At 43.7% G+C, this 26,748-nt stretch overlaps 1 protein-coding gene across 4 annotated transcripts in view; it reads left to right on the forward strand.

The window, feature by feature from the left end:
• FIG4 (FIG4 phosphoinositide 5-phosphatase) overlaps positions 1–13,627 on the forward strand; it is a 130,595-nt gene extending 116,968 nt beyond the window's left edge. The window contains exons 23-24 of one of the 4 annotated variants that reach the window (XM_019929568.3): positions 755–877; positions 12,334–12,472. In XM_019929568.3, the coding sequence (XP_019785127.1) occupies positions 755–833 (79 nt within the window). In that variant the 3' untranslated portion in view covers positions 834–877; positions 12,334–12,472. Of the gene's footprint in view, positions 1–385; positions 712–754; positions 878–12,308 lie in introns of those variants that run through there. The other 3 variants (XM_073789497.1, XM_019929569.3, XM_019929567.3) reach the window with 3 other exon arrangements.
• The last annotated feature ends 13,121 nt before the right edge of the window (positions 13,628–26,748 follow it).

Consider the following 26,748-nt stretch of genomic DNA (forward strand, 5'->3'; position numbering starts at 1 on the left):
AAACGACATTTTAATTTTACAGTTGTCAGAGAGAATGTAGTATCATTCTGCCGTACATGGACCAATAAGAATACTAACAGCTATGGCCCAAACATCAAAAGTACCACCATTGCCACTCATGTATGTGCTTGTAGTAGACTGTCCCTTCTGTCTCCTAGGGCAGTGAACACAAATGTGCCCAACTGCTGGAAGTATCCCCTTGTTGCTAGAACCATCCAGGAACAGGGTTACCTAGGTGCCTCTGTGCTTGCTCCCGGCTAAAGCAAGAAAGAGCTGGAGCTTCCTGTGCTTTTGCACATTGGCTACGTGGTCTGAGTTCAGTTGCAGAAAACATAATCCACTCTAGGTAGATTAAACAGGAAGTGATTTATTATGGGATTTTCAGTGGCTTTCAGAATCACCAGAGGGCTAAAGAGACAGATTGTAGACCAAGCTGCCAGGAATGACTCCGCAAAGCACATGGCAAATCATCAGAGTGGCTGCTGCATCTGCCTAGATCCGGAAGGTATCACAGCAGCTGCTGGCTGCAAAACCAGCCACCTCAGCTATAATCAGGAAGCTGCCACTGGGGTGGCCAACTCGAGAGCACATTGCCTTTGCCAGAGTCTGCAAAAAGGACACTCTACATGTTGCTTCTTCGCATATGAGTCAGTTCCAAATCAGACTCCTGTGAGTACAAGTGGTGGGTAGAACCTAAATCACATTTTGAACCCAAATTGCAAGGGAGTCTGGGATGTTATTTTTTGTTTTTCAGCCTCTGCATGCAGGAAGGGGAGTTCAGATGGATACTGAGGAATCTAATTTATGTTATCTGTCGGAGTCTGCCCTGCTAGCTACCCAGTTATCTACCCAGTTATCTATGCATATTCCTCTTGCTGTAAGTAGAACCCACTCCCTCCCCCATACATCACCGCATCCTACTCAAAGTCCAGGATCTCTGGGTTTTGCGCAGCTCTCTTTAAGTCCAGATGAGGCTTTTTGTGATCTAGTGACCTATAAATTAAAAGACTGCCTGTCTGCTCTCAATATACACTGGTGGCAAAGGAGGATTAAAACTCTCCAGAAAGGGAGAGAATAGAAACATACAATTGCCATTTGTATTAGCAGTCATCAAATGCCACTAGGCTAGAATGGTGAAAGCACCCTGCTCGCATGATGGAGTGAGGCCCTTGAGTAGCCATGGGAAGGACTCCCTTGTTCATTAAAATCATGACCCAAATCTAACTGATATCCTAGCCATCTCCCATTAGCTGCAATAAAAGTAAAGCTGATAGGCAGTCATTTTTTAATTTTCCTAACTTTACCTGTATTTCTTTCTGCTGCCATAGTTGTAATAATGCTTGATTAGCCAGATGTAAGTGAACCGTGAGATTAAGGGCTCTACCACATTCTCCGCACTTCCCCCAAGTCTCTGCATCACTAGGATAGCAGCCACATCTGGACCCTGTGGTATTCACCTGTCTCTGAGGAGACCAAGTCCTGATGGAGTAGAAATGGGAGTTGAGCTGGAAAAGAGTTTCTCTGAACAAAGCCCTGGGTAAGGAGAAGTGGTGTGGCAATGCCTCCCTCCGCAGCAAGGACAGTATAGCCATGCAGGCAACAATATGTCACATTTAGGGACCGTCCAGCTTTGGGGATGGGTGAAAAATATACTTTAAAAACAGACATGCCTAGTTGGTTCTGGGAAGAAGACGGCAGCAACATAGTTTTTTAAATCTCTGAATCATCACATAAAACAGAGCAACTAGGGAGCACAACCAAATACACATGGGCAGTATTTACCTCAAACCGCATAAGTTATCCACAAATCACAAAATATAAGCAGGTGGTGGAGGTAAACCGCCAACAGCCAGAAGACCTGCATGATGTTCGTGCTGTACGAGAGGAAGGAGTCAGGAGGGGACAGCAGGGCATCTGACAGACCTGAGACCAGAAGAGCCCCAGAGTAGCTAACAGGAGTGCACTGGAAATGACTGCGGGCTAATCTGAGCACAGCAGCTGAAACTGGGAGGGGTTTTACCCAATTCAGTGCCAGCTGAGTGCAGGGACTCTTGGTGGGTTCTGAAAAGAGCTGAGGCAGTCTGGGCCAGATTAACTCCTGAACCCGATGGCCAAAGCTCCCTTCCAGGCCAGGGCACCCGTCTGAGGAGAAAGTGCTGACAGTGGAGTCAAAACTGGACAGGACAGTGGCAGGAGGCAGGAGGGAAAGAGAAAGTCCAGATAGAAGAGGGGAAAGAGAAGAGGTAAAGGAAGTCACAGAAAGCAAGCTGCCATGTTTTTAAACAAGTTAGTCAGATTTTCCTGAACTACACTCCATTCTAAAGGTTCAGGAAAATTTAATTTTGCCTAATGAGCAACAGAAAAGTATCGAGGTCCAAACCCATATAAAGTTATTAGGAGAATGAAAGAACACAGAGCAGAATAACATCCCTCCGTTGAAAGCATGCCAGAAAGACAACTTGATAAAAGAGGTCAAATCTGAAGCATACTATTTCAAAATGAGCTTAAAATACAAAACGTTAAAATTCAAAAAGAAATGAAGAAAAAAAGATTTAAGAGAAAGTGTCAAATATTGGCAATAGGCAAGGAAGATTTAGCATGGATAGGAGGAGTCTTGATGAAGAAAAACAAAGCAAGGGAACAAAAAAAATACTAAAAACAGTAATGCCAATTTTTTTTTCTGAAATATAAAACTACGTGTTTGAATAGCACAACACATACCTGAGAATAGTGACCAAAAATGATACAGTATAGTATGTTAACTGGACTTTAAAGGAAAAAGATCCTTTAGACATCTAAAAAGAGAAAGTGACTTTTAAGGGAAAGAAAATTAGATTATTCTCAGGCTTTATGTCAGAGAAAAAAAACTTTATGTCAGAAAAAAAAAAAATGGAGCACAGATGGTCCCCAGCTTACAATGGTTCGACTTAAAATTTTTGGGTTTTACGATGGTGCAAAAGCAATATGCGTTCAATGGAAACCATACTTCAGATTTTGAATTTTGATCTTTTCCTGAGCAGTGATATACAGTATGATACTCTCTTGTGACGCTGGCTCCCACTGGACAAAGATGGGAAAATTTGCACTTCAATAAGGATATTAATTACAGTAGGATGGAACTCATCAAATATTTTTAAATCCATGAGTTTATGATGATTTTCTAAAAATCTGGTCACCTTAGAAGGATGATAAGGAACTATTTCATTATCTGGAAAACAAAGAATCAAGCATATGACTCTGAATCATATGAATTGTACCGTTGGGTAACCAAACAAGAGATGAGGAAAAAAATCTTTTTAAAAAAGTGTGACAGGGCTTCCCTGGTGGTACAGTGGTTAAGAATCCACCTGCCAATGCAGGGGACACGGCTTCGAGTCCTGGTCCGGGAAGATACCACATGCCGCAGAGCAACTAAGCCCGTGCGCCACAACTATTGAGCCTGCGTTCTAGAGCCCACGAGCCACAACTACTGAGCCCACGTGCCACAACTACTGAAGCCCATGCACCTGGAGCCCATGCTCCGCAACAAGAGAAGCCACCGCAATGAGAAGCCTGCACACTGCAATGAAGAGTAGCCCCTGCTGGCCGCAACTAGAGAAAGCCCACGCACAGCAACAAAGACCCAATGCAGCCAAAAAAATAAATAAAGTAAATATATTTTTTAAGTGTGACAACTGATAAATGAAAAAAAATAAGATAATTGTCATCTGGCAATCCCCAGTGAACTAATGGATCTAAGCATTGCATATCAGTGACTGGATCTAGGCATTGCATATCAGTGACTGTGGGCATCAAAAAAGATAAACAGCTAGACACTGTGGCCCTCCTGATGACACAGCACTCTACCACCTGTGGTCTTGCCACAGCAGTTGAAGCAAATTCTCACCAAGCCTCTGGATCCAATTGCTGGCTTGCAGGAAATACAAAGGACAGAGGAAGATTTTTGAACTGCATCATGAATATGCCATCAGCAAAACCCAGACGAGAGAAACTCTACAACCTGGTTTCTTCGACAACTTGTAAGGAAAAGATAGGAGGGAGAATCTGTAGATTAAAAGGCCTATCACACTTTTAAACTATAGTCTCGGGATGCACATTTGAATGAAAAAAAATCTTTTTTTTTTTTTAAAGTGCAAAGAAGTGCTTACTGTAGAAGTCAGGTTGATGGCTACTTATGAGGGGAGGGAGGGGTTGTGATGGGGATGGAGCACATAGAAGGGGCTTCTGGGTTGGCTGCCAAAATTTCGGTTTCTTGACCCAGCTTGTGTTTACCTTCTAATAATTGTGTGTGTTTGTTTTGTGTGGTTTTCTGTTATCTGTCTTATTTTATAATAAAAAGGTGAAAAGCATTGATAGACTTGAAGCACAGTAGTTTTCCATGATAAATATTAGGTAAGCATTGTTAATTTTTTTTCTTCAATGTATATGTATGGCAGTGATGTTATGACATTTTAACCAAAACCTTTACTCTCACAAGCTCGTAATAGTCTCTAAGGCTCTTATGTATAACAGTGTAAAATAGAAAGTCACATGTTATAAAGCAATTGTACTTTTGTTTCAGTGTCTGCACAGTGGAATGGACATTGTAAAAATGAGGTCACATGGACTCATTTGAAGTATATCACTGTGGGGAGTGTTGAGAGATATATATATATATACACACACACACACACACACACAGCCCTTCCCTCAGCGTTATGTTTAAAGAAAATATATGTATATATTAGTATATATAAGCATAACTGTTACATATAAATATATCTGTACATAACATACATGTGTATGTGTATATACATACATAGACACTTTTTTCATCTAGTTGATCTGATGAAAAATAAGTCTTCACAAGATAGTTTTTTGTCAATCGTACCTCAGTAAAGCTTAAAAAGAAAAAAAAAAGAGTTTAGCAGCCTTAGACATTCACAGGCATGGATTTCTTTGATATCTTAAGGTCATTGTGTACTTTGATCTATAAATAACTTTTCTCTCTTGTTAGCGTGGCTTAGGCTTAGGCATTAAATCCTAACTTTTGTGAGACTGCAGTGCCTTTCTGGCTGGCCTGTCACTGACATGGCTCCCTGACACGTTGAAGGCAGATAAGTGTTTGAGAAACACACACAATAAGAGTTTTGCTGTCCTCACACTCCATAACCAAATGACATACTCCTCTCCTATCAAAATCTATAAAGACCTAGTCTACAGTAAGCAGTTGAGATTCCTTACTGCTGAGCCTTTGAAGGGCCTTATATACAGACAGGGCTGCCTGCACCCCTGGTCTACAAGACTGTACATTTTATGTTCCATCATCACCGATTATATTCTTGAGTTCCTTCTCATCACCCCTTTTGCTCCTTCTAATGGTGGGTTGTTTAGGGACTGGCATTATTGTCATATTTGCTTTAATGCATTTTAACCTGCTTGTGAAATTTCTAACCTCTCTTGCGGTATCTACTGGAGGACGGTTCAGTCATCCTATTGTAATAGCAGCTGTTCAAAGGATTTGGAATTTGTTTGGATTTGAAGGAATCAGATTTATACACTATTCTGTATCTCGCTCATTAGCTCTCAATGGCATAACAAGACTGAAAATTTAGTTGGACTTTGGGGAAATCATGCATTAGGTTCGTAGCATTTTGTGTGTATTATATAGACTTGCTGTCTTAGCAGGAATAAAAAGTAAATTTTTTTTTACCTTGATGATGTTTAGAATGTCATCAGCAGCTAATAGCATGGCTTCATGTCCTAATACATGGATAAGTGTTTGCCCCTCAAGCCTGTTGCCTTTACTGTGATGTCATGTATGTCTACCCAAAGACACATGCAAGTGCCCTTGGTTGTGGGGTCGGGGCAGTGCGTATGTGTGGAAGGCAGCAAATGTGCTTGCCCATATCTCCAACACTGAAACTGGCTTGACAGGGTGTATGAAAGCAAATTACATAGGCAGAGCCTGCTTTCTAGAATCCCAGGATATAGGGACTGTTTTGCCTTTTGTTTCGTTTTATTAGAGGTGGTTTGAAGATTGACACATTCCTCTTGATTTCAGGCCATTTAATGAGTTTGTTCATCTGAGTCATTGTTTTCTCACCTCTAAAGGGGGATTAGAACGTACCCGTCCTGCCTCAGCCTTGTTTTTTGAGCTACTTGGATAGTTTGGCCCTGCTAGAAAGCACCTCGGCTTCCCCTCAGTGCCCCGTCCACCTTATGATTATCTGAGGCCAGACTTCCGCTGGAAATCCTACCTCCCTGTCATCTAGACTCTAGATTCTAGAGCAATCCAAATCACACTGCTTTCAGGTTCTGAATTTAGAAAGCCAAGGTAAAATCATCTTCCTTAAACAGACACCATTCATTCATTCAGGGAGTAATTATTGAACACTTACTATATGCCATAGATTCTTCCAGGCATTGGGGATAAAGAGATAAGCAAGATAGAATTCACATCGTGGAAAGTATATAAACAGATAAATAAAAGATCAGATAGTGATAAGTGCTATGCAGGGACATATTACATTAAGGCAATGAGTTTAGAAAGAGATACTCAGAATTTCTGAGAAAAAAATAGCAGGAAAGAGGTTCTAGAACAGTCTGTCCAGTGGCACTTTCTGTGATGAAGGAAATGTTCTGTACCGCACTGTTCAATGCAGTAGCCACTAGCCACATGTGGTTATCAGGAACTTGAAATGTGGCTAGTGCTACTGAGGAGCTAATTTTAAATTTTAGTTAATCTTAATTAATTTAAATAGGCACATGTGGCTAATGGCTACCATATTGGACAAGCATGATTTGAGAGCTACATTTTGGACTTAGGTGTCTATACTTGTACACTGAATGGGAGGAATATGCAGCATTATCTTGATTTTTTAACATGAAGAAGCAAACACATTCTCACCGTATCATCTTAGTAGAATAGATTCATGACTAGACTTCAGTGTATGAGTACTTTGTTGGAAAGACACAAGCAACCTAATAAGGGAAGTAACGAGAAGCGATGGATGGTCACAAAAAGATGTTAGAATGGCACCCACAAACTGAGGGCTAAAGGCTCTAAGCAATATTAAAAGCTAGAAAGAGAGAAAATCATTGCAGGGACTTCCGTGGTGGTCCAGTGGTAAAGAATCCACCTTCCAATGCAGGGGACACGGGTTCGATCCCTGGCTGGGGAACTAAGATCCCACATGCCACAGGGCAACTAATCCCGCATGCCACAACTACTGAGCCTGTGCGCTGCAAACTACGGAGCCCACATGCTCTGGAGCCTGTGTGCCGCAACTAGAGAGAGAAAACCCGTATGCCACAACAAGAGAGAAGCCTGCACACAGCAACGAGGAGCATGCACGCCACAACAAAAGATCCCACGTGCCACAACTAAGACCAGACGCAGCCATAAAAATAATTTTTTTTAAATGATTGCATGGCAATGTGTGCCATAGGCTCCTCTGCCAGTTAGGAAATGATAACCCTTGTTGCTTAATAGAAATTACAAAGCCAGCAGAAAGACAAATAGAATAATAAAGGACTTGTGCTATTAAGACGTTTAGCTGAGGTTTTACCCCACTGAGACTGGAGCATCTGATCAACTTTGATCCTGCCCTAATGATTGTTTTCTCGCAGAAGGTAGAGGAAAGTAATGAGAAGAATGACCTAATGCTGACCATTATCTGCAAATTAGGCTACTGGTCAGGGTCTTCCATAAGGGCCTCTTTACCTGTAATATTTTTTTTTATTTTGCAGTACGCAGGCCTCTCACTGTTGTGGCCTCTTCCGTTGCGGAGCACAGGCTCCGGACACGCAGGCTCAGCGGCCATGGCTCACGGGGCCCAGCCGCTCCGCGGCATGTGGGATCTTCCCGGACCGGGGCAGGAACCCATGTCCCCTGCATCAGCAGGTGGACTCTCAACCACTGCGCCACCAGGGAAGCCCTGTAATATTCTTTTGATTCTGTCACACGGTCATGAACCAACAGAACCATTTGGTGATGTGAAAACAGCAACTTGGGAAAACTTGGAGTTTGTGGTAGCAACAGAAGGGATCACCAGGAAGGGAAATATATCCTGTGATTAGAACCATTACTAGGGCTTCCCTGGTGGCACAGTAGTTGAGAGTCCACCTGCCGATGCAAGGGACACGGGTTCATGCCCCGGTCCAGGAAGATCCCACATGCCGCGGAGCGGCTGGGCCCGTGAGCCATGGCCGCTAAGCCTGCGTGTCCGGAGCCTGTGCTCCGCAACGGGAGAGGCCCCAACAGTGAGAGGCCCGCGTACTGCAAAAAAAAAAAAAAAAAAGAACCATTACTAAATTTTCTGGAAAAGCCAAATGGGTTTGGTGTGTGCCAAAATGCTCATCATAGAAAAAGTATAAGATTTTAACATATTGGAAAAGTATCACATGTATAAAATTATTGAAATTATACAAGTATTATCTAGTTCTTCTATCACCAACCACAAATCATCATATCATTACTAAATCCAGAAGACATTTCAGTCTGACCAATTAAATATTTTCTTGTCAAACCAACATATGCTTATTGGGTACTCAATACGTATAAGTCAGAAATACCCTCAATGGGAATTGAACTTTTAAAGGGACTCAAACTTTCGTTATGCATCCAAGTGTAAGATACCATTACTATAGGACATGGTCTTATTATAACCAAACAAGTAATAACACATTTAAGAGCGAGCATAAAAAGGCATCAATAAGGATCTTCTTTAAAAACATGTAGTGTGTCTAATGAATTTCTGCCTGAAGTGTTTCTCTTCTGTGAATGGGAACTGCAGTTAAGGCTAAGTGTCATCAATCCTTGGTGTTGAGTACAGTGAGCCCATAAATGAACTAAAGATGACCGCAACATTCCTTGAGAGGAAATACAGAGGCTTCCTTGAAGATGGGACTAGGTTTTGCAGATAAAATGAACCTGCAAATTTGTAATTATAATAATTCATCTCCAAAAAGACTACTAGCATTTGAATTAAGGGCAGTAAGTCTTATCCCTTTGAGGACTATGGGGAGAAGCTGAAAACAAAAATTCTGTTTATGGACAGGAGAAAAATGTCGGACGTTTCTTCCACCATGAAAGTGCAATAATAAGCCATCTCTCTCTACTGGAATGAATAAAAGAAAGTAGCCTTACAATTTCCACATCATTTAGTGTTTAAACACTGGTCTTTTCACCCAGAAACAAATGCCATCTAAGCTAATAAAAAGACTATTACATGTAGTGTTGGAAGTGTTATTGGGGTTACCTCCATCTCTTTCCAGTGCCCCTCAGAGACAAGGTGCCCACCAGCAGCCCCTTGTGAGGGTCTTGGATGTTTTTGTATTTCTTCCTTGCCTTGCATAAGCCAACGGGGAAATCAAGTGTGAGGACATTAGGAAATGTAATATTGCTACTCATGTCTTTACAGTTAAGTGTTAAATGATGCCTGCTCAATGTAGGATTAGTGGTAGTATATCATTTCAGAAGAAAGTTTCTACTTAAAAATGTTCAATGCTGTTGACTGACCACAAATAAGATTTTATTTAGCATTTTAGATTACAGTTTGGTCTCCTTAGACCAAAGATTCTCAAACTTTAGCGAGTAGCAAAATCAACACCACAGTGAGGTGGTGTTGAAGCCCTAAACCCACCTGCCACTCAGTCTGATACCATTTAAGGCCGATGTTGACATTTCACATTTAGAGTGTTTGTAATGGTTTTTCATTACTCCACGGGGCATTGAAGCAGTTTACTGAGAAGTAGGGTGAGGACTCCTGATTGATTTACTGATAAGAAACCCCAGGCAGTGGGTGGAAGTGGCTGGTCTGTGGCCCTGTTCATGGTTGTCCCCGCCCTGCTGCTGTTCCCCCTAGAGCCTGCCCACCCATGTATTCAGCTGAGCTGCTAAAGGACAAAACAATGACTTGATGACTTGGATTCTCCTTTTCTCAGCTGCATTAAGGTTTAGTTCCCAGATGGTATCTCTCTGGTGTGATGCCTGCTGGAAAGCTCTTGGTTAATGCACACCGGGTTGCAGGCAGAGGTCTAGCTTCAAAGCACAGAAACCATTAGTCCCGTTTTTAAATTGACTTTAAATGTCTCATCTGTGAAATGGAGGGTGTAGACACTAGACAGGTGTGGATGGTATGGTCCAGGAGTTGCTGTGCCCGGCACTTTGAGGACAATCTCTAAAACCGCTAATGAAGCCTCCTTTTTAAGTGTTCAGGTTAAAATGGTTTGACCCTGAATATTAACCGTTGAAGAATTCTAGCATCTTGCTTTGAATTATGTACATGACTGAAGAGTTGCTATGATTTTGTGAGGGAAAATTGAGAAGAAGAGTTCATATATTAATCATCCCAACCATTTGTAATTATAACGTTACTTTTGTATTTTGAAGACAAGCACTGCTGCCAAGCTGGAATTCAAGTTGACTCAGCTCAGGATTCTTTCACCTGGGTCTTCTTTTTTTAAACTTTGAGTAAATTACTATCCTTTGGTTTTTATTTATTTAAATAAGGGTGTAGTCTAAGATCATGTGCAATTATTAGAGTGCTTTGGAAAAATGAGTATTTCATAAGCCATTTACCAAATTTGAGTTTAAATATATTACCCCAAGGTCAAAACAATTGAGGTTGACTTCCAGAAAGAATATTCCACCTTTAGTTGTATTTTATCTCACAGCGATTTTAAGCAGAGTCTCCAGCCAAGGCAGGATGTGTTCGTTTTCTAAAGGCAAAGTACAGGGAGCTACCTTGACTGTTTTCTAGGAGAGTAAGAAAGACCTAAGTGTAATTGTAACGCATCCTATGAGGGTGGAGGGTTTTACTGGACAACTCTTGTCTCCCTTTGTGTGTCGCTCACTGCACCTTCCTAGTGTCCCACAAAATGTTGACGTTGCAAGTACAGTCCTAGCTGGGTCTGAGGTTCAGTTCTGCTTCTAACTGCAGGGAATACCCCCCAGCTCCAGGGGTCCCAGCTCACCAAACAGCCAGGCGTCCAGGATGCCTTTCTGGTCCTCTGATAAGATGTATATGAGCAAGACTGAGGTCCCAGCCCAGCAGAATAGATTCTCCAGATCTTTTCTCTTTGTGGTCTTGGTGCCCTGATGTGGAGAACCAACCCCCCCACTCCTCCGCAGGGCCAGCCCTGGGCTAAGTGGGGGAGTGTACTGTCATTGTACCCCCAGTCCCTCACAGGGTGTAGAGTACCATCCTCGCCTACCCATGGCCTGCCTCTTCTTGACCTTCCCACACACTCTCACTCTGCAGCACACCTGACTTGGTGGTTGATTCATCCCTACAGGGCCTGCCCCCAGCCAAGGAGGTAACAACTAGCAGGTGCTCACGCTGCGATGAGTTACGCGTGTGTCAGGCACCCAGCTGCATTTTAACAAGGCCTTTTTTGGAGACAGCGCCTTCCCCAAGGGTGGATGGAAATTTCAAGCACTATGGCAGTCTAGGTGGGGTGGGAATGGAGGGATATTTTTGAATAGAGAGGTTCTTGGGTGCTTTTCAAATCATCCCAGAAAGGAAGGAAGCTGCCTATTACAGATTTACACTCTCATCCAAAAAATCTGAAGCCAGATGTGTTTCAGAATTCAGAATTTTGGGGGTGTTAGCATATACCTTATAAGAACATCCCCAGTGTGATCTGAGGCTGATAAATAAACGCATTAATATTCACATGAAGTGGGCCGAGTATCGTACGTTGTACCACCAGATGAGTTTCAATTGAGTCGGGTTTTGCTGGCAAAGTAACGTTTGGTTATTACAGCTTTTAGGATTTCAGAATTGCAGCTAAGGAATTGTGCACTGGTAATTATTAACAATAGTACACTTTTATTGAGCACTAGTAGTGTGCCAGGCACTATGCTAAAGGAACACTTTGCAGATATAAACTCATTTACTCCTGCCATCAACCTATGAGGTAGGAATTATTAGTATCCCCTACTTCACCGATTCCTACTAATAAGTCCTACTTAAGAAAACTATTGAGTACATACCAGGTACCAAGGAAAGAGAGCGAGAAGTCTGTACAGCCCCTACCTCAGGTTACTTAAGTCATGTGAGGGAGGCAGATGGGCACACAGACATGGGTGTGCCCAGGGCTGCGGGAACAGAGGAGGGGTGCCCCTCCAGCCTGCATGCCAGGGAAGGCTCCCTGGGCAAGTGCTGGTCCTGCTCTTTCAGGCAGAGGAGGAAGCCAACCGACAGGGAACAGGGAGGTCACTAGCACCACTTGTTACTACTAAGTTCACTCGTTCAAGGTCAGTGGCTCTCAAGAGCTTTTGAGGTCAAGGTCCCTATGGTCCTTTATTTTCTTTAATGTAGCTCTGTCCTCGCTTCTCTTCTATAGAACACCTATCTCAGCTTTCTCCCAAGACAACATCTATGAAGTTCAGCCTCCTCAAGTAGACAGAAAGTCTACAGAGATCTTCCAAGCCCACATCCAGGCCAGTCAAGGTATCATGCAGCCCCTGGGCAAAGAAGACACCTCCATGTACCGAGAATACATCAGAAACCGCTACCTGTGAAGAGACAGCAGGTCCCCAGAGTGGCCCAGAGGGGGACCAACAAAGTCCCATTTACTTATGCTCTAACTTGTTTGTCTCATCTTAAAAAGGTAATTTCCCGTCAGTCCTTTACATCAGAAGGCTTTTACTCTTTTTGTAACTGGGGAATTACAAATCATTGGTAGTAAAGAAATGACTGAATATTTTGCTATCGTTGCCTTTGCTTTATTTTAGAGATACTTTGCCTAGAAATGTGGTTAATCTAGTATCACACCGTCACACTAAGATGTTAACAGGTATTTACTGAGGACCGGCTGTGTGCCAGGCCCTGTGGTAGAGTCTGGGAATATCATAGTAAGCAAAACAGGCCAAAATTTTCCTCCTGTGTGAAACGAAGGCAGAGTATTTTTCTTTGTAGTTAACATTTTAAAAAATTTATTCTGATGGTTATGTTAACTTTGTGTCTTGATTTTAAAAATGTGTTCTTTTGAAAGCCCTCGTTCTTAGGAAATAAACACTGAAATATTTATAGATAAAGAGACAAGATGTCAACAAAATGCTCTCCAGTGGTTCAGGGAAAAAGAAAATGCAGCATGATAAAGCAAATGCAGCAAAATATTAATAAATGGTAAATCTGGAAAACAGTGAACAGAAGTTCTTTGAACTTCTGTGAATATAAAATTATATCAAAATAAAACATTAAAAATGTATTACTGGGCTTCCCTGGTGACGCAGTGGTTGAGAGTCCACCTGCTGATGCAGGGGACACGGGTTCGTGCCCCGGTCTGGGAAGATCCCACGTGCTGCAGAGCGGCTGGGCCCGTGAGCCATGGCCGCTGAGCCTGCGCGTCCAGAGCCTATGCTCCGCCAACGGGAGAGGCCACAACAGTGAGAGGCCCGTGTACCACAAAAAAAAAAAAAAAAAATTTATTACTCTGCATAGCTTTTATGGTGAGCAGTTGCATTACATAATTTGATATTTGATGTCTAGTCAGGGTTGACATGCCATGCATACGTATGGTTTGCTCTCCACAGCCAAATATAATGTGGACAACTTTCTGCATTTTCTGACAGTTTTACACAAATGATTTGACATTATGTCTATGCTTTTTTTTTTAATAAAACAAGTTCTCAGTTTTCCCTTCTCATAAATAAAGAAAACCAAGCCATCTAAAGGGAGGATGAAAATTGATCAGCCTTTTGTCCTGATGTTCAGGAGGAATAAATTATCTAGTTATTACAGAGTATAACTCCTCATGATGTGTAACACTGCTTGCTTTAAGTCTGCTTGCGTGACCTTTAAGGTATCACCAATTAAGTGACCTTTAAGGTATCACCAACCCCGAGAGTCTGGGATTCTATGCAGTGTTCTGTGTTGCAGATAAAATTCACAGATGGTTTTGATCGATGCCATCGTAAAGTCAGGATTAAAGGATGATGAAACAATTGGCAAGAGGAGTTTTGGTTGGCACAGTCTGGATATTGTTGGGCTGCACCCCGCAGGCCTGCAAGGCCTGTATAGGTCCAGCTTCAAGACTGAAGAAAGAGCCTGGAGTCAGCGACAGAGACGCCAATGATTTCACGGATAGGGGGAGCTTACACATATGAAGCAAGGTCCCAGAGTGACACCCCACCACGTGGGCCTGATGGCAGGCAGGACGTGGTGGCAGTCTTTGCTCCCAGGGAGGGGGGCTGTTACCAGTTATAGGGGGAATTGATGTCACGTGGCTCATCGGTTACCAGAGAAACGAGCAGAGGGGCAGGCCCCTCACCACCCCTTTGATAAGCTATCAGGTGGAGCTGTCCTAATCTAAAGACTAGAACAGTCGCCGGCTGCGAGGTTCGGGGGGCAAGTATGTAGGACGGGCGGTCATGTGAGTAGGGGGTAGGCGAGACAGGCGCTGGTGGAGCGGGGGACGTACAGAGAGCAGGAGATCAGCCACCTTGGGCGGCCTGCTCGTACGCTCCCCCTCTGCATACCCTGCACAACGCTAACAATCTTGGTCCAGCCCTCTTCTGCGACATTCCTGGGGTCAGGTATGTGGCAGGGGTGGGGGCGGTGGCCGGTGGGTGGGGGCCCTGCAACCAGATACCACGATACAGTACAGGCAGCTGCCGCCAAAGAGAATCGAAAGCAAGATAGTACCTAGTATGCTAAGAACAGTCATTCGCCAGGACGTGGGCAGTTTTGGAGCCAAGCACTTACCAGGTCAATGGAGAGGGAGTCATTGTAGCTGCGCCCTATCCAGTTACCAGAAAGCTAAGGCCACCCCTGGTTTTCACAGACCCAGACGCACCCTCATGGGGAGGGGAAGGCCCAGCTCTAAAACATTCCTGTGGCCTAGCCAGGAGTCAGCACAGTTACAAGTGTGCCACCCCATGTTATGTTCAGTGCCACTAGGGGTGGACCCATTAGGTCTTTCCAAACAAAAAATAATTAATCCCACTAGTCGGACTTATGTGTCCAGAAGCCAGCCTATTCCACTCCACACTGCACAGTCCAGGGAGGCTCACAGGCAGTCACCCTGCTAAAACGTCTGATTCGTGGTATGGTAACATTTACTGACAGGGGTCTTTCTGACATATTGGCGTGCAGGACAGGAAGATGGTCAGTCTTCCCCCCCCCCCCGCCATTGTCAGTCATCCCCACACGGTTGCATTAGCTGGGTCAATTTTTCATGGAAGAGGAAGAGGAAGACGACAACAGTATCTCACTGTAGACCCAGCAATTAGACTCATTTCACAGTGAGGCCACTGTTGATGCTCAGCCCTTGAGTAGACTTCCTCTGCTCAGGATGAAATGTAAGCCATCTAACACAGGGGAGATCATGACAATTAAGCAATATACAAACAGTAACTGCATTCTGAGCGCCTGTGGTTTCTGTCCTGGTCTGCAATACAGTTCAGAAAACTCACGTTTTCAGTAATACAGGAATGAGTCTAAAATCATGTTCACAATAACCACCTAGTTTTACCCTTGTTGTAACAACCACAGCTACTCCATTTTGACTTTCAAATGCATTCCCCTCCTTAGTGGCCAAAGTAGATGTGCAACACATGTTCAGTAGGCCACAAAACAGGCCACCGTGTTCAGTAAAGTTTAAGTTAAACCATGTGTAAACCTGAATGATTTCCCATACCTCCACATGTGAAGATTTTTCCATAATTTCCCCTTTTGATTGCAGAACTTTCGATAGCCCAAAGTACCTATCCCACAAAGCCAGGGTGAATGCTGCCTGCCTGCCCTAGGTCCAGATCATGTCCCTTTGTGTTAGACCTCCTTTATATTTGCCTAGTTATACACGTTGGGGAAAAACTGATGAGATATGAACAAGCTCAGAGGTAGTTGATGCAGAATTCGAGGCTATACATTTTACCAATTATTGAATTGTTACACAAGCAGACTTACAGCAAGCAGTGTTACACATCATGAGTAGTTACACTCTAATAACTAGATAATTTTCTTTTCCTCCTGAACATCAGGACAAAAGTGTGGCTAATGCAATAACTTTCATAAATCTAGAGCTCAATTAGCAGAACTAGAATTTAACATCCACTGAAACATAATATTTTTCTCTCTAAAACTACCCTTATTTCCACCAGACACAATCAAATCAAGACTCATTTGCTTGCAAAATAAGTCTGGTCAGTTGACCACATAGGCTCCTCCAAACTGGCTGTGGTGGAACTCCTCAGAAGGAGTCTCAGACTGAATTCCCAAAAGGCTTCTCAGAGCCAGGAAAGCCGTGCCAAAGGCCTGCCATCAGACTCCACACCTCAGTGGATTTCTCTTTTCTAGAGGTCCCCAAAATATCAAGATTCCTGCACATGCCAGGAGACAGTCTTTCCCATTCACCTGATTGGGCTGCTCAGAACTATGAGTCTCCAGTTTCTGGAGGGATCAGGCAGAGAGAAAAGAAATACGTTTCAATTCTACCCACAGGTGTAGTTTACCAAATTGCCGTAAGTCATAACTAACTTGAGGGGAAGGGTTTCCCTATATCTAGAAAACAGAGATCAATCCAGTAATATTCCAGACAAAACCCATAAAAATTTTAACGATATTCACCAGTTCACTCAGTAACCAATCCTTCCATTAACTTTTTATGAAGCCATCAGGTTTTCCATTAGGATTCTCTCATTTTTTAGCCAGTTCAGCAGTATGAGCTGAAATTTATCAGAGACCTCTACTTGTCAAAAAGTTCTTATGAACTTTCTTGAAGATGAAGCACTTTTTGCAAAAACATCAGAGTACAACAATAACTGTCTATAAACGACAAAAGACTTAAAAAGGCATGGTTAAACACCCGATTACAATGTAATTGATAAAGAAACTTTATTACAGTAACTAGAATTATAACTGATTGTAATCTTAACCCTGAAAAGCCTTAATCTCTGGCAAAAACCAAGAAGCAGGTAATTGTAGACTGTTTTGTCATCCCCACATTTCCTGATTGCAAGACTTACGCCTTAGTCTTCCTATTCTAAGAAGGCAAAAGTAGGTAACTTAGACACACCCAGCAGTTAATGTTCCAGTACTTTATCCTATTTGAAGTGACCCAGATAGTCAATGAATTCTCTTCATTTAACTTAGTTTAGTTTTAAGATACCCAAATCTGGACAGACTATTTTAGACAGACATTCCAAAAACATGATTATTCCTATAGAGTTTACCTAGAGGCTCTTACCTCATTTACATTTGCTTTAAATGTCATCATATCAAGTTATTTTACTTGCTGACAGATTCGCAACAGATATAAGGTCTTACTTGACCTCTAGTAAACCTAGGTACAACAATATTATACTTAACATTCATAACTCTAAAGATAAGCCTATATTAATGAAACCAACAAGCTTAAACTAGTTTTAATACCAGGTATCCATTCAGTACTGAATATTTCCCAGATCATATGCACCTGAAATTCATTATGGCTAGTTTCCTTTATATCTCTGAGAATTTATATAAGTGCTTATTTTCTTTTAAGCCAAATAAATAGAGCTCATCCACACACCAGTCTTGGTAATGTCATTTGGAGGCAGAGACACATCATATTTATAAGGAATACATGGACATATGTATATCTATATAGACAGATCTCACAGTTTTCCTTCTAGCATTTAAAATGGTCTCTTTTTTTCTCTTCACTCTCAGGGATCAGATGATTAAAGTTCCTGAGAGCCCAGATAGATCATTTACATCTCAAAGGCACAAGAAATATCAATTCCTTCTAGAAAGCTAACTTACTCTAAGGGCATATGAAAAAACCAGTTTTAGAATGTCAAAAGAGTCCCATCTTGGACATCTTCAGGGATTTTTTTCCCCAAATAGCCAATTCAGTTTAAACAAATGACAGTAATAGACAATACGTATCATTCACTCACGTTCACATGCCTCATTTTCAGAGGAACATGAATCAGCATTCAAGTTAACCTTCACCTCAGCTGTTAGCTCAGCCTCTGTAGCTTTTCTTAATATAAAAAGCAATAGCTAACCCACAGCTTGCTGCCACCATCTTATTGTCTAACCTTTTTCCCCACTGTAGTTGTTGCCAGAGCTGCTCCAGGGCTTTGCTCAAAACCCATCAACCCCCCTCCCCACCTTTAGCAGGAATGTCCTTGTTCACAACCCTCCAACCCCTGCTTTAGCAAAACTGTCCTTACTCAAAACCTGCCATCCCCCTCCTCACCTTCAGCAGAAGTTAACATAAATCTTTAAGTTAAAGGGTCCAGAGATAAGGAAGCTACAAACAAAAAAACCCAGATGGAACCAGCTGGGACCAAAATAGCAATGAATCTGACCTCCGACAGACGCTGAGTCTCATTATACGTTGATTTTACTACATGAGCGTATTAAATGACATCTACCAGAGGCCATGATTGGACATGAAGGACCAAAAGAAGGATAAAAAGGAGGTGGTACCCCACTCCTTCAGAAAGAGCCACGCCCCCTCCCTGGAAGACTAATGCAGGTGCCTCCCCTTCATCAGCCTCACTCCTCCTCCCTTTGTATTTACTCTTTAAAATTAAATGATTTTCGCCAGGCGGGTGAGAAGTTGATCTGTGAACTAAGTTCTGCTTCTCCCTTCTTTGGCCACTGAATAAAGCTTATAATGTGTGGATCTCAGCTTCAGATTTGTTATTCGCCTATTCGAACCCGAACAGAAAAAGAACCCTCCCTTGCCAAGACAGCCTCAGCCGGGCTAGAGCTCAAGCAGGGTCCATACAACTTAATTTGGTAACAACTGTTGGTGCCCAACGTGGGGCCCATTCCATCAGGTAACTCAGGGCTTACTCGCTGACTCAGGGCCAACAAAGCTGGCTAAACAACTGGGCAGTTGGCCCCAATTCGTGACCTCTGGGCCAGTGAGGGCTCCTAAATTTAGCCTGAGATCGAAAAGCCGCCAAGGATCAAGTGGAGTGCTCCCCAGGTAGACATCCCCTCCCCTAGCACATCTATAGCAAGGGTGCTTGCTACCGACTGAGGTAGTGTCCAAGGGACACCCGACACAGGGGGCCCCGACCACACTTCGGCTGATAAAGCCAAGATTGGTTGTAGGGATTAGCTGGCTAAGGGAAAGCATCTTGGCCATCTAGTTGGAGCCAGACCTCTGTCTAGAGAACTGGACTGGGTGGTTGGTTGTCTAAATTGAGCCAGTCCTCTGGTGAGGGGCGAGGTGACATACAATTGGTCATCTGGTTGTACCAGTTCCCTGAAAGGGGATTGCACTGGACATGAAGCCCTCCAGAGGGCATCATACAGTAAGAATATCTCTCTGTTTTGTGTGTGTGACCTAAGCCCTAGTCTCTGTTTTTGATGCAAGTGAATCTTCAATCTCTGTTCTATGGGGTTTTGTTTGTCCTAATGCTCCTGGCAATACTTGCTGCATCTGTGGGCACAGGCTGGGCACTTAAAGGCCACTAGGAGACTCACCACCAAAAAGACTCCCGTGAAAGTAAAATTGGTCACGGACCAGGGTAGATGATCATTAGGCAGTCTGCTGGCCAGAAGCAAATGTCCGCGTAAGCAGGCACACCGTAAAGCACTCACAGCCCCACCCCTGAGGTGTTCCCACCTCTAGGGTATAGTAAAAAATGCAAGAGCATGTCTTCTGTGTTGGTTCATCTTGCCCTAACTTGCCATCCGAAGGCAGGGTATATGTCTCTGTCAGATAGGTCTCTCCACACTACCCTTCATCACAGATGCCTAGGGAGCTCTCCTCTGAGACAGATCCTTTAAAAATCCTTGTTTTTGCTAGATTTCAGGAACATCACTTTGCCTGGCTGGGGAAGGAAGATGAGGACCCCCACACTGTCGAAAGTCCGTGGATCCTCGTAGCTGAGAGTGTAGAGAACTGGACACATGCCAGATGTGCGTTCAGTCTCCCTACCTGATTACCCGTAACTGAGCAGGGACAAGCCTTTTCTGAACAAGCCTCCTTGACTGCTGGAGAGGCTCTCTGGGCAATTTATCTGATTAGAGAACCCTTATTTCCCACTCGCCCTTCACCCTATCTCGGCGGGCTGCTCACTGAAAGCACTCACCCACATCAGGTATCTCCTCCAGCCCCATGGTGGGTCTGGGAACATCTAGTTGCTGACTTAAGAGGGGACTTTATAACTAAGGTCCTCTTAGACAGCATCACCCCTTTCAGCCCCTGCAAAGATTTGGTTCAGATTTCAGTTAGAGCGCCTAGACAGCTTGGTGTGGGCCAGATCTTGTGGGATCCGCATTGCCACCAACCCTAGGAAGAGACCACTGAGAAGTTGGAAACAGACTAAAGATAACAACTCCCCAATATGGGTAACCAAGCCTCTATCCTGGCAAAAGAGCCACTAGGGTGCATTCTCTGTAACTGGAAATTATTCTAGTACCACCCACTAACAAAGAGACAGCTTATTTTCTTTTGCAGCACCATATGGCCCCGACGTAAATTGGAGGATAGAGAAAGTTGGCCAACCAAAGGCTCTCTGAACTCTAAAATGGACCTCTATTGCCAGTGTTTAAAGAAAAATGGGATGATCAACACCTACTTATGATAAAAAGTCTCCAGAAAGTGGGCTTGGAGGGAACCTACCTCAACATAATAAAGGCCATGTATGACAAAACTACAGCTAACATCATACTCAGTGGTGAAAAGCTGAAAGCATTTCATCTTAGATCAGGAACAAGAGAAGGATGTCCACTCTTACCACTTTTATTCAACATAGTGTTGGAAGTCCTAGCTACAGCTATCAGAGAAGAAATAAAAGAAATCCAAGTTGGAAAAGAAAACTGTCACTGCTTGCAGAGGACATGACACTATACATAGAAAATCCTAAAGATGCTACTGGAAAACTACTAGATCTCATCAATGAATTTGGTAAAGTTGCAGTATACAAAGTTAATACACAGAAACCTCTTGCATTCCTATACACTAACAACGAAAGATCAGATTAAGGAAACAATCCCATTTACCATCACATCAAAAATAATAAAATACCTAGGAATAAACCTACATAAGGAGGAAAAAAACCTGTACTCAGAAAATAAGATACTGATAGAGAAATCAAAGATGACACAAACAGATGGAGAGATATACCATGTTCTTGGATTGGAAGAATCAATATTGTGAAAATGACTATACTACCTAAAGCAATCTACAGATTCAATGCAATCCCTAACAATTACCAAGGGCATTTTTCACAGAATCAGAACAAAAAACTTTACAATTTGTATGGAAACACAAAAGACCCCAGATAGCCAAAGCAATCTTGAGAAAGAAGAACAGAGCTGGAGGAATCAGGCTCCCTGACTTCAGACTATAATACAAATCTACAGTAATCAAAACAGCATGGGGCTGGCACAAAAATAGAAATATAGATCAGTGGAACAGGATAGAAAGTCCAGAGATAAACCTACACACCCATGGCCACCAAATCTATGACAAAGCCAAGAATATACAACAGAGAAAAGACAGCCTCTTCAATAAGTGGTGCTGGGAAAACTGGACAACTACATGTAAAAGAATGAAATTAGAACACTCCCTAACACCATACACAAAAATAAACTCAAAATGTTCTAAAGACCTAAATGTAAGTCTGGATACTATCAAACTCTTAGAGGAAAACATAGGCAGAACACTCTGACGTAAATCACAGCAAGATCTTTTTCAATCCACTGCCTAGAGTAATGAAAATAAAAACAAAAATAGGGCTTCCCTGGTGGCACAGTGGTTGAGAGTCCACCTGCCAATGCAGGGGACGTGGGTTCATGCCCCGGTCCAGGAAGATCCCACATGCCACAGAGCAGCTGGGCCCGTGAACCTATGGCCGCTGAGCCTGCGCGTCCGGAGCCTGTGCTCCGCAACGGGAGAGGCCACAACAGTGAGAGGCCCACGTACCGCAAAAAAAAAAATAAAATAAAATAAACAAATGGGACCTAATTGAACTTAAAAGCTTTTGCACAGCAAAGGAAACCATAAACAAAAAGACAACCCTCAGAATGGGAGAAAATATTTGCAAATGAAGCAACTGACAAGGGGTTAATCTCCAAAATATACAAATAGCACATATAGCTCAATATCAAAAAAACAACCTAATCAAAAAATGGGCAGAAGGCCTAAATAGACATTTCTCCAAAGAAGACATACAGATGGCTAAAAAAAAAAAAAACACAAGATGCTCAACATCACTAATCATTAGAGAAATGCAAATCAAAACTACAATGAGGTATCACCTCACACCAGTCAGAATGGCAATCATCAAAAAATCTACGAACAATAAATACTGGAGAGGGTGTGGAGAAAAGGGAACCCTCCTACACTGTTGGTGGGAATGTAGATTGGTGCAGCCACTACGGAGAACAGTATGGAGGCTCCTTAAAAAACTAAAAATAGAGCTACAATATGACCCAGCAATCCCACTTCTGGGCATATATCCAGAGAAAACCATATAATTCAAAAGGATGCATGCACCCTGATGTTCATTGCAGCACTATTTACAGTAGCCAGGACATGGAAGTAAACTAAATGTCCATAGACAGAGGAATGGATAAAGAAGATGTGGTACATATATACAATGGAATATTACTGAGCCATAGAAAGGAACAAAATAATGCCATTTGCAGCAACATGGATGGACCTAGAGACTTTCATACAGAGTGAAGTAAGTCAGAGAGAGAAAGACAAATATCGTATAATATCACTTATATGTGGAATCTAGAAAAATGGTACAGATTAACTCATTTGCAAAGCAGAAATAGAGTCACAGATGTAAAAAACACTTATGATTACCAAGAGGGGCAAGGGGGGGTGGGATGAATTGGGAAATTGGGATTGACATATATACACTACTTTATATAAAATAGATAACTAATGAGAACCTACTGTATAGCACAGGGAACTCTACTCAGTGCTCTGTGGTGACCTAAATGGGAAGGAAATCTAAAACAGAGTGGATATATGTATAACTAATCCACTTTGCTGTACAGCAGAAACACAACATTGTAAAGCAACTATACTCCAATAAAAATTTAAAAAATTTTTTAATAAAATAGGATGAGATCCCCTATGTCCAATTTTTCATGGCACTTAGCCAAAACAAGGGCCTCCATAAAAATGGTGAGGCTATAGCTCAAACATCACTCTCCCATCATTGGAATCTCAGCCTGAGGATCCACTTGACTTCCTCCCTCTGCCAAGGATAGCTGCCTCACCTTCCAACAGTTCACCCAAGACTCCTGAGTCATCTACATCTACCCCTACCTCTCCTGAATCCCCAACGTCCTCCACTCCCTCAAATTCACCACTTCCCTACCTGGTGCCCCCTCCTCCTCCCAACAGGTGAGCCCCCCTCCCTGACTCTCCCACCTTCATTTCTCAGTGGGCCTCCCTCAGGGACTAGTCCAATGCACACCCACAGCAGCGTTCAGTACCAGCCCTCTGGAATAAACAAGCTGTCCCCCTTCAGGAGGCCCCCAATGGAGAGGGCAGACTCACCACCATTTATGTACCCTTATCTTCTTCAGATCTATACAACTGGAAGGATCGATCGATCCAAGGGTTTACAGGAAGACCCTGTGGGAGTCCTTAATTTAGTCCAGGGAATATCCCACTTGAGCAGATGTCCAAACCCTCCTAAGCATCTTATACTCTGGGGAAGAAAAGGCACTGATTTTAACTGATGCAAGGGAGGAAGCTGATAAGACCAATCAAAATAATGTGGGGCATGCCGTATACCAGCCCGGAGTCCAGGCCATTCCTGACACGGACCCTGGGTGGGACCATCAAGAGCAAAGCGGTCAGCAGCACCTCACACATTTCAGGGATTTGATTCTTAAGGGCATTCATTCAGCTGGAAAGAAACCCATTCACTGGAGCAGGGTTCAGAGAGTCATCCAGGGGTGGAAGAAAAATCCCTCGGCCTTTCTTGAGTGCCTAGGAGAGTGCCTCTGAGCTACACAATGTAAAGCTGGAGTCAGGGGAAGGGCAGGCCATTTGAAGTCCCATTTCATTTCCCAGAGCAGCCCAGACATTAAGAGAAAATTACAGAAGGTGGAGATAGAGCCCACCACGTCCACTTCCCGGCTGGCAGAATCAGCATCTTGGGGGTTCAACAACCAGGATCCGGAGGCTGATGCAAAGGGAGATACACGAGAGCAACGAGCTGTCAGTCCTCTGGCCTCAGTGATTCAGGGTCAGTGGACCTCCCAAGGATGACGTCCCCCTCCCCAAAGGACCCTGTGATGTCTACGAGTTGCCCCAGCTTTTAAAGACCATATGCACAAGGGAGAGAACGGCTTCAAGCCAATCAATCAGTGGGCACACTGCATGGAGGAGGGCTACTGGAAGGGGAAGGCCCCAAATGTCTCAGAAGGATACTAAGTGGACCACCATGTCCTGGTCCATCCTCACTGGTAGCACACATGAAAGAGAAGGAGGACTGAAGGGCCCAGGATCTCCTCAGAGTGCCCTGGAAATTGCCCCCGAGGAGCCCTGGCTGACCCTGACTTAGGGGGTAAAAAGTTTGACTTTATAGTTGACACAGGGGCCACCTACTCAGTCTTGAATACCTGACAAGGCAAAATGACCAAAGATAAAGATAATGGGAGTGGGAGGGAAGCCACAGGAGCACAATTTTATAGAGCCCCTTGAGTGTGATTTGGAAGGGAAAATGTTATCTTACTCTTTCTTATGTGTCTCGGAATGCCCAATGCCTGTAATAGGAAGAGACTTACTATATAAATTAGGAGCTACAATTTATCTCAGAGACAAAAACCTTACCATTGAAATACCTAGAACTCCCTGCCATTCTGTAGCTCTAGCGCCACTGCCCTCTGCCAAGAATAATGGCTCAATTAACCTTGGGGAGATTAAAACCTCCATTTGGGCCCATGACACCACACTGTGGGCAGAGCCCGGAGAGCACCAGTAATTGTTGTCAAGCTGGGACCTGGCTACAATCACCCAAATAAAAAGACAATACCCCTTAAGCAAAGAAGCCCTAGGGGCATTAAGCCTGTAATAGAAAGCTACTCAAACAAGGGCTCCTTAGACCCCACCAGTCCCCTTGCAACACTCCGCCGATACTGCCGATAAAAAAAACCAAATGGAAAACAGGCTAGTTTAGGACCTGAGCTGTAAATGAAGCTATGGAGGAAATTCATCCCATGGTGCCCAACCTGTGCCCATTACACTCCACCTTAAACCCTGAGAGGATCTGGTATTCAGTATTAGACTTAAAAGACACCTTCTTTTGTGTGCCTGTAGCCCTGAAATCTCAACACACTTTTGCACTTGAATGGCAGGATCCTGGAAACATGAGAAAGCAATTGTGCTGGACAGTTCTGCCCCAAGGATTAAAAATTCCGCCACCCTTTTCAGAGAGGTTTTATCTGAGGATCTTGATGACCCTGAGTTAGAACAGGGGTCTATACTTCAGCAGTGGATGACATTCTAATCCCCAGCCCCGCCAAAGAGCTTTCCCACCATAACACAGTTAACGCCTTAAGTCATCTGGCTGAGAGATGGTGTAAAGTTTCAAAGGAAAAGGCCCAGATCTCCCTCCAGCGGGTAGAATACTTAGGATTCAGAATAGAAAAGGGGCACAGGACATTATCCAAGGAAAGAATCGATTTGCCAGATGTCACCCCCTCGTATGAGAAAACAGCGCCAAGATTCCCTGGGGATGGCTGGGTTCTGCTGCGTATGGATCCCCGACTTTTAAGCCCTTGTATGATTAAAAGGGAAGGACCTTGACCCTGTTGAGTGGACCCCCGATTGTGACCAGGCATTCCTGGAATTGAAAAACCATCTCACGGGAGCCCCAGCATTAGCTTTACCGGTCCTGAGCCGCTCCTTCTGCTTATACGTACGTGGGAGGGAAGGAACGGCCCTTGGGGCGCTTACACAAAAACTGGGACCTCTGACTCAGGTTGCAGGCTATTTTTTTAAACAATTGGACCAAACTGCTAAAGGAGGGCCCCAAGCTTACAGGCTGTAGCTGCTACTGCTCAGCTTCTCAGAGAGACTAACACATTAATTTTCGGACAGCCCCTGACCATCTGGAGCCCACACTACCTCCAACCCCCCCTAAAGGAAAGGGGAGCACATTGGTTACCCCTGGTCAAAGGCTCCAAGTCCAAGCCATGCTTCTAGACAACCCCCTGTGACTCTGAGGACCTGGAACATCCTTAACCCCACCTCCTTGCTACCTCAGGTAAGTCCAAAATTAACTGACGATTGTGAGGAAGTTACAGAACAGGTTTACTCCAGCAGGCTTGACTGAAAGAGCTCCCCTAGAGAGAATGCAGAATTGGAACGGTTCACTGATGGAAGCAGTTTTGTGAAAGAGGGAAAACCAGAGGCAGGATGTGTGATGGGATGGTTTCCATCACTGAAGCGGTGGAAGCTAAAGCCTGGCTCTCTGGCTGCTCTGCGCAGAGGGCCGAATTAACTGTCCTAATCAGAGCACTAGAACTGGGGAAGGGGAAAGTCGTCAATATCTACAGTGACTCTGAATAGGCCTATTCAATCCTACACGCCCATGGGGCCATCTGGAAGGAGAGAGGAACACTGACCTCGGGAAATAAATGGATGAAAAGGGCGGCGGGGGGGGGGGGGGGGGGGGGGGGGGGGGGGGGAGATTACGCAACACGCCAAAGTAGGCGGCAGTTATTTACTGTAGAGGCCATCAAAAGGGAGCAGCAGAAATAATAAAAGGCAATAACAGCAGACACGGCAGCTAAAACAAACAGCAGAGGGTGGGGACAGACTTCACTC

The sequence above is a fragment of the Tursiops truncatus genome, chromosome 12 (assembly GCF_011762595.2).
Source record: "Tursiops truncatus isolate mTurTru1 chromosome 12, mTurTru1.mat.Y, whole genome shotgun sequence".
NCBI classification, from domain to species: domain Eukaryota; kingdom Metazoa; phylum Chordata; class Mammalia; order Artiodactyla; family Delphinidae; genus Tursiops; species Tursiops truncatus.